This window comes from Musa acuminata, chromosome BXJ2-5, assembly GCF_036884655.1.
Source record: "Musa acuminata AAA Group cultivar baxijiao chromosome BXJ2-5, Cavendish_Baxijiao_AAA, whole genome shotgun sequence".
NCBI classification, from domain to species: domain Eukaryota; kingdom Viridiplantae; phylum Streptophyta; class Magnoliopsida; order Zingiberales; family Musaceae; genus Musa; species Musa acuminata.
This window is the reverse complement of record NC_088342.1, coordinates 33871331-33888999: the sequence shown is the minus strand read 5'-3', so window position 1 is coordinate 33888999 and position 17669 is coordinate 33871331. Positions and strand designations below refer to the sequence as shown.

Here is a 17669-nt window from a genome sequence, read left to right as displayed (position 1 = left end):
CGAAACTCGGCGCCAAGGAGCATTGAAACTTTCTCTTCGGCATGCGAAGGATACGTCCGGAGTAGGCTGAAGTGTGCAACGAGTTCAGCATGTTGCTAGGCCTTGAGGGGTGCAGCAGTGGCTGTATTGACGTGGAGTCGCAATCTAGCAAGTGTGTTTGCAGGAGGCAGAATAGTGCACAGTTTGTTCAGCAGATCGGAGTAGTCCAAGGGGATGGTGGTCTCCGAAACGAAGAGAGATGTTGCTCCAACGGGACAGTTATCCAGGAGGGATAAGTCTCGGCTCTCCAGAGGGAGAATCATGTGAGACGGACTTCACATGTGGAGGAGGAGTGCCTCAACAAACAACAACTCCACGAAGCTCGATGGACTGAGCAAGCGGCGAGGAGTCGTTGCATGATCTCGCTCGAGAGAATGCATTGGTGGATGCATTGCGAGATCAAGTGGGGGAGCAACACAAACGAAGGCACACTTAGAGTCGATATGGAGATCGGACTCAAGGGAGGGCTGACCCGTGGAATGGTAGGCACGAGGGCCACCATCGACTCAATGCAAAAACGAGGAGCGAAGCGACTTGGGTGTAACTTGGCGAAGTACCCAAGCCGCGTGAAGGGAGCCAGCATAGGAGGTGGAACATGGAGCAGAGGCACAGTGCTTTCCTTAGACGGAGGTCAAGGACATGGACTCTTGCAGAGGCAAGAGTGATCATGTTGTTCCATGAGCCATTCATTCTGTCGGAGCGGACTCATCTTGCATGGTGCCAAAGACGAAGGGAGCTTCTGGGCACATGCACCTTACCTCGGAGGAGCATTTGATGGAGGAACTAAGGCGACTCAATTTGCAGAGGCGAAGTTGGGTTCAGGAGGCCTTAGCACGGGGCAAGAGGACGCAGAGGCGGGTACTCTTGAAGAATATGCCACAGTGTTGCCATTCAAGTTGCTATGAAGGGAGCTGTGCGCAGCGGAGATTGTGCTGGTAGGGGCAGAGGCCCAGGATCCAGACAATAGTGCACAAATTGTAGCGAAGTCGGGGGACTTCAGGAGCTACTAGGCGACGGACTGTCCTAGAGCGGTGCTTCATCTAAGTGTGGCCCAAGAGTGGGTGGATGAAGGTCGATTGCCAAAGGAGAGAACAAAATCGAAGGTGGAAGAGACCCTGCGATGTATTGGCAGAGGCCACACATGAAGGGTTCACAATTCGAGTTCACCCCACAGGGATCAGAATGCAATGGAGATGTCACCAGGAGGCGACATGGTGCAGCGGATCATGGTGGAACAGTTCGTGGCAATGCGACACACACGACAGAGACCCGTGAGGGACTAGATTATATGGAGGTATGATCGGGAGCTACTGGAAGCTCCGCTTCGGTGAACAACACGACGGCAAGAAGGGCTATGGATTCAAGAAGTGAAGGCCATAGTACCGCAGAGGCGGGTCTTCCGGGCATGCACCAAATTTTGCATCGGATGAAAACCTTGGTCATCAGCATATGGGGGCTGTGTTCCACCAAGGGAAAAGTTCGAATGCAAGTACCAGTGAGTCCCATGGGTGGGACTTGATCATGCAGAGGTATGATCGAAGCAGTTGGAGAGTTGGACTGCTCCAGAGCCTATATTCGCTTAAGGGAGCCCGGCAAGTCAGAGGACAAGGCCGAGTAAGCGAACGTTGCTACCAAGGAAGCTAAGGAGAACAGAATCGGTGCAAACCCTACAATGCGATGGCAGAAGCCATGCATGGGAGTGCAGTCTGTCTTTCCATCGACCAGAAGAAGTCTGCTTGGAGAACACAAAGGTGTTGAAGCAGGGGGTCGAAAGGGGCGAGGAAGCGACGACGAGTCCAGAGGGACTTAGCTACCCAAAATCAAGCATCAGTCAGAATGGAGGTGGACTCAGAGGAGTGCCACAGAGACATTTCTACTGATCGTGAAGAAAAGGGATGCAGATGCGAGGCGACGGATAGTAGGGCCATGGGCATGGCAGCGCCATGGTACCGCAGAGGCGGGACTTCCGTGCAAGTCATTGATCCCTTGCTCTCATGGAGGGAGAGCGCTTAGTCGTGAAAGGGGCCGAGGAGGTGGAGCATGCAGAGGCAATCTCTAAGTACCGAGACAAGGCTGAAGGGCAGAGGCCAAGAAACTTCGTAAGACCGGTGTCAACAAGTTTCTCATCAAGATAGCCGTAAGTGAAGGACTTCGGGTCATGCAAGAGTGCACGACCAAGGAACGAAGCAGGCAGTACGCGGTGCTGTACCTTTGCTACTCAGTGGAGTAGGCGACAGGGTTGATGGAGAAGACGGTACAATCCCAGAGGCGACCTCATCTATCAAAGAATTACTCCAAGTTGGGGTGAAAACTTCCTGCATTCCAGAAGTTCAATGGCATTGAGAAGGTGAATCACAGTAGCTAACTCAACGCAAGGAGTGCAAACACTTCAAGTGCTTCAAAAGTGTGAGCAAAGAGCAGGCGAAGGCCAGTAACCAGCTCGATGCATGAAGTACAACCTCGAGGAGGCGGGCGAAGTCAAGTAACATTTGCCTTCTCAACTCTTAAGAGAATGGGCGAAACCGAGTACCACAGTTCTCTTATCTATCCAGCAGAGGAGCTCTGCACAAGTTCAAAGACCCTTCGAAGATAAAGGAAGACAATAGTTGTCAAATCCTCACCAATGGTGATCAGTGCTACTGAGAGTAGATTGTCCGCTTCATTTCCCAACGAAATACCAATCGAAAGCGGAAGTGATGCGAACCTACTTGGATGTGACAACTAACTGAAAGAAGAGTCAATGAGCAGATTTTGTGGAGGAAGGACCCAAAACTTCAGAAGTTTGCGAGACGATGCTCGTTAAAGCTCCAACAAGCATCCACCCAGTTCAAGCAGCATGTGGAATCTTGAGAGACTGGCGCAGTAAGGATGGTCTTTTCCTTCATCTGGAAGATCCGCATGAATCAACAAGGATCAACACAACTCAGCCAACCCCACACCAGAGTCAGAGTCATTGGTGAGTTGCAGCAGCATGGCGGATCAAAGGTTCAACTACTCAAAAACAGCAGCGGAGAGCAGCTGGGAGCCAGGAGGCGCATTGCAGCTGGAGCGGAAGATTGAAGACTCAGCAAAGGCGGAGAGTTGCAGTGTTCACAAAGGCTTCGACGAGGACGTCGAAGGGATAAGTGGGGGAGAATGTAACGGACAAACTTCGAAACAAGATGTTCATGTAATGCTTATGTCTGTCCGTTGTCTTTTGGCATGTTCATGCCTTGTACAGCATGTATAGGGGCGGCCGAAGGCTCAATAGTCCCATTTTAGTTGGGTTGGTGGCCTCTTTAGGCTTGTAAATAAAGGTTGTGTCATGTGGACACGTTTGAGAGCTTTTCGGTCTGTAATGGACCATTTTACCCTTTGTTGTGCAACTGTTCAGAGCTTGTAAAGTCTGTTTGTAATTTGCATTGTCTATGAAGTGTTTTTCGGACATGTTTGCTTGTGGATCCCGATTGAGGCGTTCTCTTTAACCCGTTCTCTCTTTTGTTGGTCCTAAGGGACAATGGGAGGCTTCGGGGAGGCTGACCTTTGCGGACGGACGCGCGAGGGTGCCGCACGACTTAGGCAAAACCAGCTAAGTCCGTGACACGTCGGCACCAAAACCTGAGCCTGAGCATAGTCGCTCGGCCCACAAGGTTCAGCTCATGCCCGGGTTGCTACAGATCGCTCCCGACTTGCGACCCGTTAACCCCGAGCACAGCCACCGGATCGATCCAACACCCGATCAGCAGAATCAATCCCGCCCAGGGCGCGGGGTGCTGCCTCTCTAGATCATCTCACGACGAGTCAATCCAACCTAGGCATCACTCTGACACCGACATGCCTCCTGGCCCTCTGAGGACCCCGCGGCACGCCTTGGAGGGGAGGGAGAAGTGATATGACAAATTATGGACCCAAGGCACGTCACCACATCCCACACGTAAAGTCAGAATCCATACCAAAATATCACACGTCATGACATCCCACACGCCTCATTCCGATAAGTCCAGGACATCACCACCCTCGCATGCATGGTCAGAGCCCATGCGTGCTGAGACACTGTTCGACACACCCATCACCTCGAACCACGTACGATCCACCCTTATGCCATAATATAAGAACCCTTCGTGGATACCCACAGAAGGGGAATTTCGGGAGGGGAAAAACATTCAACTAAGAGGGGCCACGGCCGGGGATCACCCGACGAAGGCCTTTTTCTACAGGAAAGCGGCCACCCACGATTCACGGACACCCCAACCTCGAAAGCCGCCGACCGACGACCTCGTAGGCGAGCCATCGACTATTCAACCTCCAGGCTGAGGAACGTGACCAAGAACCCGACACCGAGGGCCGGTCGACATTTTGACGTCCAGTTCAACCGACGGGACACTCTTGACATCGACGCGTGGGCCAGACCGTGCTGATTAAGGAGCCACGGTACATCCGTTCACAAACGGTCGTAACCGCAACACTTATGAGTAGAGACAAAGGATATGATGGAGAAAGGAGCGTGGTGGGAAGAAGAAGATAACAAAACTATATTTGGTTCAAGTGAACGACATGCGAGTGATCGGGAGTTGAAAACTCCAACACATCAAATGAGAGAGAGAGAGAGAGAGAGAGAGAGAGAGAGAGAGAAAATATGAGAAGCTCAACACAAGACTGATGATTGACACTTCATGCATGAATTTGTCTGCAGAGTGGGTTAGTGGCAAATGTTGCGCGCAGATGATGCTATTTAGTTCTCTGTCGCATGACTGCATTCGACTTACGCACTAGCGTAAGATGTTATCATAATCATCAATAAGGCAAATGTTGCTTGCGGATGATGCTATTTAGTTTCCATCTTGTTTTAAATATTCAGAGTAATATGGAAAAATATTAATGAATGGAGTAAGATTTTCCCGATACATCAATAAGGCCTTATCTATGGATCCATTTTGTCAGTGATATATGTTTTAATCAATTTATCAGAAACCGAAAAACTTAAATTATTAGAAAAAACTCATATATATATATATATATATATATAATTTTAATTTTTTTTCTCACGTACAAAAGAGATTGGGCTTGACATGCATGTGGAAGTAAACCGAAGCGTATTGGATAAATGATTTAGTTAAATATTATATGAAATAAAAAAAATAAATACAGGTTTTGAATACATGATTGGTTTTAGTACCATGATAAAACTTTGAATTAGGAATAAGATAATTCTATCATATGACTAGTATTTCATCAAGCTTAAGTTCTTAGGAAAAGATCCCACATATATATAATGTGTGGAAGTCAAATACTCAAAAATTATAATAAAATATTGTTGATTAAAAGGTGTCTAGTGACACGAGTTAATGGATTTGTTAGTTATGCCAAAAAAAAAAAAAGTTTGTTCTCCCAACAATCTTTTATTTTGCGTAGTTATTTGCTTAAATGAAGTTTAAATTCGAAATAGTAGAAGAGAGGAAATTTCTTTCTATGGAAACAGAAGGATGTCAAGCCATGCTTTTGCAAACTCTATAACATATTAAATTGATCTTTAGGCCTTGAAAAGATGCTCAGTAAGAAGCTGAGCTTTTTGTTGCTATGTGATGCAGCAAGGAAGCCGAGTTATGTCAGTACTGCTCAGGTCCTCTTTCTTTGTTTGTCAATGCCAACTTTCTTCGCTAGGAAAAAGTATTAACTTTTAGGAAAGGAGGAAAAAGAGATATTCTGATGTTTGAGTTAAGTGCAACTCATCATGTTTATCTTCCTTCGGACAATGATTTTAATTCATTTTCTGTAAGCATAAAAAAATTATAATATAGATTAAATTTAATATAAAATTATAAAATTAAATAATAATATATCAAAAATAGAATGTGTGTCTTTCGGTATCATTTATAATATTTTTGTTTAATTCATTAAATATAATTTATAGTTTTGATGCATGATTTTGTTTATTATGTAAGAAATTATCTATCGTTTTTCTAGTGTATAAGTTTTATGATGAATCGATATATTATCATTTTTTATTGAATTATTGATATTTATTTATATTTTATGAATATTAAAGATTATTTTTATGATTTTATTTTATATTATTGATATATTTTATTTTATATTTATTTTCAGAGTATTCTACTACTTTGTAATAGATTTGAAGCTTGGGTTAAATAGATTTATGACCCTACGAAGAAGATATGATCAATTTTTTTAATTAATAAAAATATTTAATATTGTAAAGATAAGGATTTGAATTCTAAAAAATAAAAGAGGAAGTTTATTATGTAAATTATGGATAATAAAATTTTGATTTATTATTTTTTTATAAATCTGGACGTGACATTTTTTTTACCGTGTTCCACGCGATACATAATTTTGTTGATCTTTTAAGTTTCTAACATAAAAGAGTTATTTGATCACATAAATTAAATAAAAAATTTAAAACACAAAGTACCTAAGCGAAATCCAAACACTGTTTGTGAAACCACAAATAATCACGAAGCTCTCACAATAATATAATTATCCTTTTTCTAAGCGAACTAAACTAGATGGAAACCACTTTCATGTGCTTGTGTAGCGAAGCATCAACCGATCGTTTGTATAAACTGTACATACGTGATTTATCATCATTAAATTTATAAGAATAAATATAATTGTTTTTTTTTTTTTTTTTTTTTGGCCACCATTTGGATACATCATACCCCATTTGAGAAAGAACAACTCGTCTAGATAGATGAGTGGATATTTTGTCAGATATGGAGATAGTTTTCGATAAAAAAACAAATTAGAAAAAACCTTAACGAAATGAAATTAAATATAGTTGAGTCCGTCGATCAAGGAGCCGACGCAGTGAACGCATCTGTACCGTCCCCGAAGGAACAACACTACCTGTGCACGTGATCCGCAACCCATTGCTTCTACCCTCACGGGGCCCACGAAGCAGGGTTACTCTTCCGAGTCACAAGCTTTGGTGGGATGACGGGTAACTCGCTGGCGGTGTAAAAATGTACTTATTTTATTAACCTGCTCCCAAGGGGCGCGAAGCCCCACCAGAGTAAAACCTACGCCGTGGGAAGAGCCACGGCTGCCGTTGACGTGTACGGTCGAGATGCAATGCCTTGCGGTGTAACACTTGATCGCCTGATCCCCTCTGCTCGCCACCCTCGTCGTTCCCCTAATCTCCCTTTTGGCCATTGGTTGCGCTCTCGTTCCTCCTCACCTTCTCGTGCTCGGTCGCCACAACCTTCTCACGGATTCCATCCGAAAGAGTGAGATTTACACCGATTGATCACACCTCGATTGGTCGCCCTCGCTGAGCGCTTCCAGACGATCTCTGATTCGCCGTAGAAGGTGGCCTTCAACCCCGGAATCGAATCCTAGAAAACCTCGATCAAAAACCTAACCTTAGGAGCGGTGAGATTACTCCATCCGTTCGGAAGAACTCCGCAGAGGCCGCCGGCCATATGCGCGTCCCTGGATCCAGTCGATTCTTCTTGAACCCCAGCGAGAAGGAAACCCTAGCTCGGATGGCGAGGGACCGCCCCCGCGGAGGCCGCGCGACGGAAGGGGAGGCGTCCGACGGCGACTCGTCGGAGTCGCTGGAGGAGATCTCTGCTGATGATTTCAAAAAGGACACGAGGACCGGGAGATCTGGGGTTTGGATGGGGTACCGCATGTCGAACAACTACGGACCCAGCCTCTACAGCTTTGCGTGGGCGCAGGCCGTGCAGAACAAGCCGCTGGGGTTGGATTTGATGCCAATGACGGGTGGTGATCTCGCCTCGAAGAATGACACTAGTGATAGGTCCGCGAAGGAGGAATCTTGTGATGTGATTGTAGAGGATATCAGTCAGGATGGCGATGATGGAATGGAGTTGGAGGAAGGGGAGTTGGAGGAAGGGGAGATTGAGCTTGGGATGGAGCCCGTGGCTGATGAAATGACAGAGGTTTCTTCTGATAAACTGGAGAATGAGCCAGAAAAGAAGGAAACTGATGGGGAGGAATCAGAAGATATGGGGGATTTTGACAGGCGTGTGAGCCTAATTCTGGAGGAGTTAGAGACCATAACCATCGATGAGGCATTGGCGTAAGTTTTTAGCATTTAAAGAACTTTAGAGAAGAAGGAACTGTAATGCCAAACTGCAGAGTTTGTTTTTGCAGTAATTAGAACCAGAAGCGAAATCAAAGATATTTAAATTTTCATCTAAAAGAAAGATCAATACATAAGTTTCGGAGATTTTCTGAAATCATTGCAGCTTTTGTGTATTGAAAGAACCATTTTAATGATGTTGGTTTTCTTCATACGTGTAGATCCTTCGAGGATGTATGTTTGCGATTGCGTAAGTCTTTTGAAGACTTGAAACCAATGTTTACAGGGATAGAGAGCTCAGACACAGTGCTAAATGCTCTTGTCCAACAGGCTTTTATGGGAATTCAAACAGCTTATTCTGTAAGAGCAATGAAAATTTTGACATTTGCTATTCAGCAGTAGTATTTTAAGTCTTTGTGGTTGATTCTTATTCTAAGTTTTCGAACACAGGTGCTTAATTCAGATACATTTCAGAGAAAGGAGCTGAATCAACAATTGTTGTTGAGGTCTGTTCTCTTTTCTTTTCTCCTATCAATCCTGGCTACCTGATATTATAAACTAAAGCTAGCTCTTTTCCATTTGTTGTAGGTTGCTGATTCACATAAAAAACCAGTATTCTGTTCTTTTAACATCTGAACAAGTAAAAGAGGTCCATAATTCATTCCATTTATCTTAGTTAAGTTATCATCAGTAGAATTTATGTAAAACTTCGAATTATTCTTTTTCTTTGGCAGATTGATACTCTAGTTAATTTATTAGTTTTTGAGGATCATAATAAAGAGAAAGAGCAGCATGGTGGGACTGGGAACAACAATTTGAATTTGTCTAAAGAACCTGGCATCTCTTCTGATGGTTTAGTTTCTTTGGGAAAACCATATTTGGCTCCAAAAGCAGTTAGTTTGCCAATGCTGGGGTTACCTATGCCCCCTAGGAATAGAGTGGAGTTTAGTCCATTGCTGGATCTTCATGCAGATTATGATGAAGATAGTCTTCCTTCTCCCACACGAGAGGCCATGCCACGATTTCCTGTACCAAAGCCCGTTGGTCATGCAATGGTGCCAGTTTTATCTTCTCAGTCAATAACTGCCAAAAGTGAAGAAGCTGAAGGTGCCACGTCACAATTATACGTAACTGATGCTCTTAAGGCTGTCTCATTTTACCAACAGAAATATGGAAAGAATTCCATTTTGTCAAATAACCGGCTTCCAAGCCCAACTCCCTCAGAGGAGGGTGACAAAGGTGATGAGTCTCTTGAAGAAGTATCCAGTTCTTCAGTTGCTGGTAATGCTAAAACTTTTTATACAGCAACACAACAGGTTTCCAAGTCCAGCAGCAATGCTACCCATACAAATAGCTCACCTGTGGATCATTGTCCTGTTAAGCTGGCTGAGCAAGTTCAGTCCAGAACTAAACCTGCTGTAAAGCCTGCATTAAAGAGGAGAGATCCAAGGCTTAGGTTCATGAATAATGAAGTCAGAGGCCCTTCAGAAGAAAGGAGTGGTATCAGATGTAATGCCCCAGATGATGGGTTTTTGGGAGGAACAATTAATGCTAGGAAGCACAAGATTGCTGACGAGTCTGCTGCTGTGGTGGACCAGACCACGAAAAGACAGAGAAATGGATCTATGAGCTCCAGAAATTTGCATGTAATATCAGGTAGCAGTGAGTGGCTAGAAGGTGATAGTATTATTCCTCAACCAAGTGAAAGGAGTCAAGTAAATGAAAATTTACATGTTGATATTAGAAAAGCAGGAACTGGAGAAGTTGGTTTTGATAAAGAACCCAATTCCAATGCTAATTTCAGCATGTTGAATGGACTTAAACCAAATTCTTCAAGTAATCCTGCTGGTCCTATTTCTTTGCCTTCATTGCTGAAGGCTGTAAACCCAACAATCCTTGTGCAACTACTTAAAATGGAACAACAGAGACTAGCAGCAGAGAATCAACAGAATGTTACTACCTCAACAAGTGATATAACAAATGTTTCAAGTGTCAGTGGATTACCTGGGGCAGTTTTTTCAGTAATTTCTACTCCAGTTAGGTCCAATGAACCTGGACAAAACCAACTAGGAATCTCTCAGGTTTCTCCACAATCAGCTTCCATGGTGAGGCCTAGCATTCAGTTGCTTGTTCCGTGACTTGTTTTCTGCACTTCTATTACTATGGTCCATATCTTTATTTGATTTACTTTTTTTCTTCGTTGTCTCATTTGTTCCTACTGTTAGCCAGTTGTAATTGCTGTATGAAGTCATTCATTTAATATTCTGATTGAATTATCTTTTATTGTGCACAAATATAACTTAATGATTTCTGAAATATGATAACATTCTTATGCTTTTTGCCACCTTAAGATTTTGTGTTTGCTTTGAGACTTTTGTATTTAAATTTTAATTTCGTCCTCAATGCTATTTGAATGACCATCAATCATGATGTTTTGTTATATATTTACAGAGCTCTCAAAATGACTTGGGGAGGATTCGCATGAAACCTCGTGATCCCCGCCGTATTTTGCATAATAATATTGTTCAGAAGAATGAGGTTGTTGCGTCTGAACAGAACAATATAAATGGAGCCACTGCTGGTCCTCAGGGCACCATGGGACATTTAACTGCCAGGGAGGCAGGAGAGCAGGCACAGTCCAACATTTTGCCTACTCAATTTAGTCCCCCACCTGATAGGTCTGAGGAGTTAACCAAGAATCTTCCAATCATTGTTTCTAGTTTACAGCTAACTACCACTTCCCCAACAATCCCCCACGGTAACAGCCAACCAATCTCAAGTAAAGGTAATCAGATGGATGTAAAGCTGGCTTTGGCAGAGGTGAATGACCCAAAGACCGTGTCTGATGTGCTTTCCGAAAGAAGTGCAGGAGTTTCAGAATCAACTAACCTTTGGGGGGATGTAGATCATCTACTTGATGGGTATAATGATGAACAAAAAGCAGCTATCCAGAGAGAGAGAGCAAGAAGGATTGTGGAACAGAATAAAATGTTTGCTGCTAGGAAGCTTTGTCTTGTCCTTGATCTGGACCACACACTCCTTAATTCAGCTAAGGTAAAATACAAAAATTCTAAATCTCGAGTGTATATACATAGTGACTCCTGAATGTCTATCTGCCCTTCTAGTTTGTAGAAGTTGATCCAGTTCATGAAGAGATTTTGAGGAGGAAAGAAGAACAAGACAGGGAGAAGCCACAACGACATATTTACTGTTTCCAGCATATGGGAATGTGGACAAAATTGAGACCAGGCATCTGGAATTTTCTGGAGAAGGTCAAGTCTTGATGAACTTGTTTTTGCAAACATTCTTTTCTAGATTTTATTTGAGTTCCAAATCATTTTATATTCTGAAGTAAATTCCTTGACCCCATATAGGCTAGCAAGCTCTATGAACTGCATTTATATACCATGGGGAACAAGTTGTATGCCACTGAGATGGCAAAGGTGCTTGATCCAACTGGATCTTTGTTTTCTGGACGTGTCATCTCAAAGGGAGATGATGGTGATCCATTGAATGGTGATGAAAGGGTTCCCAAAAGCAAGGATCTTGATGGGGTTTTGGGTATGGAATCTGCTGTGGTGATTATTGATGATTCTGTGAGGGTCTGGCCGCATAACAAACTCAACTTGATTGTTGTAGAGAGGTTTGGGCAATCATATTTTTGATCGATTAGCATGTTAGTATTTAAATTATGAGCTTGACATTGTTTCTGTATTTTACAATTTATTTCAGATATACTTTCTTCCCCAGTAGTAGGCGTCAATTTGGACTTCTCGGGCCTTCACTTCTTGAAATTGATCATGATGAAAGGCCAGAAGATGGGACTCTTGCTTCTTCGTTGGCGGTATTAACTTCGTGGAATTTTATGCATCAAACACTTCCTAGTCTTTTCATCTGATGCGTTGCTTTTTCTTTGACCAGGTCATCGAACGAATTCACCAGAACTTCTTCTCACATCACTCCATAAAAGATGCTGATGTTAGAAATATACTTGCCTCAGAGCAGCGCAAGATTCTCACTGGTTGTCGTATTGTTTTCAGCCGGGTTTTCCCAGTTGGGGAAGCCAATCCACATCTACACCCCCTTTGGCAGACAGCCGAGCAGTTTGGTGCTGTCTGCACTAGCCAGATTGACGAACAGGTTACTCATGTTGTTGCCAATTCTCTTGGAACCGACAAGGTATTGATTCTTTTCTGTTCCTTATTTGACACCAAAAGCATTTTCCCTTTTAGTTACCAAAAAAAAAAACAAAAAGCATTTTCCCTTTTGAACATGATTTAATGTGTGAAGCAATAAAAAGATTGATCTTTTAGATGATTATCCTGCTTCTCATCTGCTAGTGGATCCCAGGTGAATTGGGCTCTCTCTACTGGAAGATTTGTTGTTCATCCTGGCTGGTGAGAAATGAATGCCTCTTTTCAAAATTTCATTGAACATATGCTTCCCGCAACGAAGTAACATGGAGCCACAAATGTTGGCTGCTGGTGGGTTGGTCATCCACCGGAGAACATTTTGTGCACCAATGCAAGCTCATGTTACCGTAATGGATAATTTATTTTTCAAGTGGTTTTATGGATTAAGCTGATGTCTGTGTCAACAGGGTAGAAGCTTCAGCCCTTCTCTATCGGCGGGTGAACGAGCATGACTTTGCAGTCAAAGCTGTGACATGATAAGCTCATCATACACAAACACAGAAACACACTCGGCCTTTGTTATCTAAAGATCAGGGTAGAATCTTCACCCTTCTCTACTGGTGGGCGAATGAACATGAGTTTGCGGTTAACGCTGTGACATGATCAGCTCATCATACACAAATCCAGAAGCACACTTGGCCTTTGTTATATAAAAATCTCCGATCAGAGGCAGTTCGCAAACTGGGAACGCACACAGCTAAACTGACCTTTGGTTCCAAGAAAAGCTGTGAATACCAATAATCAATTCCAAATGCTGAAGGGAGTAATTTTGGTGGGAAAACCAAGGGGCAGAGCGATGAAGACGTGGATGATGGAAGGGTGGTGAAATGTGTGAACGCAAGACTAGAAAAGTTGGTCTTCCTTCCACTGCAATTCGGTTATGGATCGAAAGAAGTCTTGCGTTTTATAGCATTTAAGCAACGTTCCCAATGTAGAGCTTCAAAAAATGTAACAGTTGTGTCTCTTAAAATGGAGGGTCTTAGTTTGAAGAAACAATTGAGAAAAGGCGCTGGGGTATGTGAATAATCTTGGTGTACCAAAGTAACAGGTAGATTCCCCAGGGTTGATATGGTCACCTAATTCAATGATTCGAGGTTGAATCAGCCAGTGATTGTTAATGGGAAACAGGCATCCTTGTCTGGGTCTCAGCACCCGTGGCTCTCTCTATAGGAAGGGGTATCAGACAATGTGGAGACGGAATTGAGCGGCCGATCTTCACTGTAAGCATTTGGCATGCCCCTTTTTCTCTTGCTTGGATTTACTGTTGAGAAGTTTGTAAGCTAGAATCGCATTTTTTTTTATACATGGATTAATATAAAAAGAAGAAAATTGAGTGCTTTTTCTTATAAAGGTATTTGTATTTTTTTTTTGTTTTCTAAGTGATCTATAATCGAGAATTGTCAAATTTTTGATATATTTTTTTTTCTTGTCTCTTATTTTTATGAAGCAATGAGCAGCCGAAGAGAAGGGCATCAAGAACGGTTGGGACAGGAATGAGAGATCGGGCACATGTCATCGTGTAGAATCCGACCCAATTCTTCGAACAAAGGTGAGCGTGGTCTGACAAATTCACAAACCTCAGCCCACAATTGCTATTGGTGGTACGAGGCCGGTCCCATTCTGACCGACGAGCATCGATCGGATCACAATACAATCCTTTCTGCTTCCTCATCCGCTCACTCTGCTCGCTCTTTACAATTTACCTCCCAATGCCCCTTGATTTAATATCACATGTTAGATGAAATTTTTGGAAGAGTATATCTTTATTATAATAAATATAATTTTTTAAAAAAGAATCTAATTTTGTTATAAATTTAAATTTTGTAAAATAGGAAACTAAAGTAAAAAAAAAGTTCTCGATGATAGCTCGGAAGTTTTTACACAACAAGCGCGGATAAACTATGGCAAAATGTGTTTTTCGTCAATTCTTCCTTTCTTTTCTCGTCTCTCTAATCTAATAGCACCTTTGATGTGGTTGTTATTTGTTGAGATTACTTTTGTGTATTTGGATATCGAGATGTCGAGGACGAAGCTGAAGTTATTGGTTTATGTTGGTTCTATGGTGCAGAATTACATCGCAAGCTAAATACTAGGTTGGCTGGATAGGAAGAAGACGGGTGTTGTTGCTATGCTTTTCTCTTTCTCCTTTCTTCTTAGCATAATAGGGCTGGTTGAGGCAACTCCTTGGATTGCTTTGGGGGTGCTCTTCCCTCTTTTATAGTTAAGGGGTGGAGTTCTAAGTTAAAACTTAGAGAGTCCTAATGTAGTCAAAAACTTGGAAAGTCTTAATGCTTTTAGGAGTTAAATAGTTCTAATGCTTTTAGGACTAAGAGCTAGACAATTTTGGTTGAACCTTGTCTCTTTGGATTTGATTGAGCTCGAGTTGAGTTTAGCCATATTTGATTTGTATTAGAGTTTTGAGTCGAGGATAGGTTGAGATGAATTGGACTTTGATTGGAACTCAATTTGAGCCATATTTGAGTAAGGCTTGAGTCGACTTGAATATGGTCTTTGAGCTTGAGATTAACCTTAGTCTTTGTTTGGTTTAATCATAATCAAATTGAAGTCTGATTGAAACTCTAGTTGAGTTGAATTAGAGTTTGACTAAAACTATGCTAGGTCATCCTTGATCATGGTTCATCTAATTGGGTGGTTCATGTCTTGTTAAATCTTACTTTGAGATTTCTTATCTCTTCATCTGTGTGTATTGAAGGTTTTGTTTTGGTCCATCGATGTGGTTAGTATCGTCATGCTTGGCCATGCCTTCTACGCATATCGTCTTGATGGGGTTTTTGTTGTCGATTACTATCGACTTAAGGGCTTTCATTCTTTTCTTGAGGCTTCGAGGGTCACAAGTTTTTTATAAGCATTTACCATTCTTTTTGCGATGAATGCCAAGCCTTTCATCAAACCAATTGGATCTTAGGTGATAAAGAATTTATTTCCATCCTTATACTTCTTTATGGGATCGAAGAAAATGAATAGTATCTCGATTCCATAAGTAGAAGCTCCCAAGAATGACTTGACATATGTTAAGCGAAACTATCTTACACGTCTCCTTGTTAGTGATTTTTTTTATGATGGCGAAGCATATCTTGTATTACTAGTTGATCTTCATCTCCACATCATCGTAAAGTCATCTAAGAGAATATGGGCATCGATATCGAGATAAGATTCTTTTGGGCATTTAGTGTCGAAAATCGAGCCAAAACTTCTTGCTTTACTTTGATTTTTTTGGTGAAGAGTTCTTATTAAACCTTTAGATCAAGGTCCAAATTCGAGTTTATAACCTTTGGTCTAGCCATCAATAATAGACTCGGATTCACGTGTGATATCGATGAAAGTTCGATGGAGCCGTCGTCCATGGTTATGGCTACGGTTCATCGACTTTGATCGTTCTTTAGTCACTTCATTGAGAAGAGTTTCGGGTGAACATTCTAACACTTTTTTATCACAGTGACATGTAATTTTATAATGTTCATAAAAAGATCACTTTGTTTTTAGAAATACCATCTTCGAAATTCTCTTAGGCTTTTGGGTGGCTCCCTTTGGCATTCTCCATGGGCTTCTCCTTGTGGATGTGATTCTTTCTCTCAATCGCTATCATCATATTTTTAATGATCGAAATAATATATATTTTGAAGAGGCTTGACTATATAAATATATTCATAGATGTTGATAGTATATTTTATCATCAGTGATTGATTATCAAGGGAGATTCCGAGTGCCACCATTTGACAGTATAGATGTTAACAGTATATTCTTGCACAAATTGGTCCTATTGTCCTTGACATAAGTAGTGTTACTTCCTCTATCTTTCTTCAAGTATGAGTTTTTTGAATCATGTTCATGACTTGTCTTTATCATTGTTGGTTTGAAGATAGGTTTTCCACTGTGCGAGGGGGTGCTCAATTGACTTGAGTCATGCAAGCATCATTCTATCCTTGCTGTTGTAATTATATAGATCAAAATAAGTATTGAATTGATCTATCCATAAGTTTAATACCTCAATGTTAATTGAGTTGTTGAAAGAGGCCATGTCAATGCGAGCATTGACACAAAATGGTTTAGTCCTTATTGTGATGTTTTGGTTGAGTCCTTATTATGATGTTTTGCATGGCAGCATCTTCTTCTTTGGACAGAAACAACTCTCTCTCCTTTACTATAACATTTTTCATTTGGTCATCTTTCTTTGTAGGATTGGTTTAGGCTTATATTCAGCATATCATGATCTTTATCTATTGGGCTAATATTATCATCTAGGAAGTAAAGTTAGCCAATATTATCGGGGTATTGGTCATCATCTCGTCGATAGTTCTTCCTTGACTGTGACTTAATTCTTTTTTAAGACTTTGTATCCTTGTCTTATGGTCAACATCTACAAAATCATTATTCTAATATCACTTGTTCCATATGAGATTCGAGAGTGATGATCCATTATCACTTTTCAAATGAAAATTTTGAAAGAGAAGTTGTGCCTTTACTGCAATAAACATAACTTAGAAAAGGAAAAATTAATCTAATCTTATTATGAATTTAAAGTGCCTAAAATAGGAAACTAAAGAAAAGAGTTGTTGAGGAATGATTGCTTGGAAGTTCTCGTGTAACAAAGCTAAGATAGATGATTGCTTGCTTCTGGTTCTCCCTTTTCTCACTCCTCTATATAATCTGACAACACATCTTATAGGGGCTATCGAAGGATTGTTATTTGCTGAGGTTGCTATTGCATCTTTGGATGTTGAGAATGAAGATGCTGGTTGACATTGGTTCTCTATTATAGAATTTCGTCAGAAGCTGAAAGAAGAAGACTTTTTTGCTTGCTGATCTGAATGGTTGTTAAGAAGGATTGTGGATGCTCTCTTTCTCTTCTTCTACTACTATTCGCAGTTAGGAAGTTATCCTAGACTAACTAATAGGTTGGATAAAACGAAGAAAGGTATTGTTGTTGGTTTCCTCCTCGTCTTTTCTTCTCTTTCTCTTCTTCTTAATCGAAGACCCGTTGGGTACTCAAAAGGGGGCATGGCATGACTTTAGATTTGATTGAGTTCGAGTTGAATCAAATCATATTAGATTTCAATCAGAAATTGAGTTGAGCTGAATTGAACTTTAATCGAAACTCAATTATTTGAATCTGATTTTTGAGCTTCAGATTAAACTTGATTAGATTCGGACCCACCCGAACTCCGATCAGACTTTAATACTCAAATTGTACCAGATTATCCCTGACCAATATGCATGCGCATTAGAAAAAGAGGAATAGGGCTCGAGAGCACGCAGGCAGAGGCAGAGGCAGAGGCAGAGGCAGTCGCTGGCGCGAAAGCCCGCTGCCGTTTGTGTCGGCGAGAGCTTACCGTTCGCCGCCGGGGAGGAAATGGCTTCAAAACGAATGCAAC

At 41.8% G+C, this 17669-nt stretch overlaps 1 protein-coding gene across 1 annotated transcript; it reads left to right on the top strand.

Moving 5' to 3' along the window:
- Window positions 1-7119: 7119 nt before the first annotated feature.
- Window positions 7120-14141, top strand: LOC135612643 (RNA polymerase II C-terminal domain phosphatase-like 3). The gene is made up of 13 exons (XM_065109179.1): window positions 7120-8080; window positions 8305-8443; window positions 8534-8589; window positions 8672-8732; window positions 8818-10188; window positions 10535-11137; window positions 11209-11355; window positions 11458-11726; window positions 11816-11927; window positions 12005-12262; window positions 12434-12480; window positions 12684-13496; window positions 13724-14141. Exons 1-12 carry the CDS (start codon window positions 7458-7460, stop codon window positions 12751-12753), a joined length of 3756 nt encoding a protein of 1251 aa, XP_064965251.1. The 5' UTR covers window positions 7120-7457; the 3' UTR covers window positions 12754-13496; window positions 13724-14141.
- Window positions 14142-17669: the final 3528 nt, after the last annotated feature.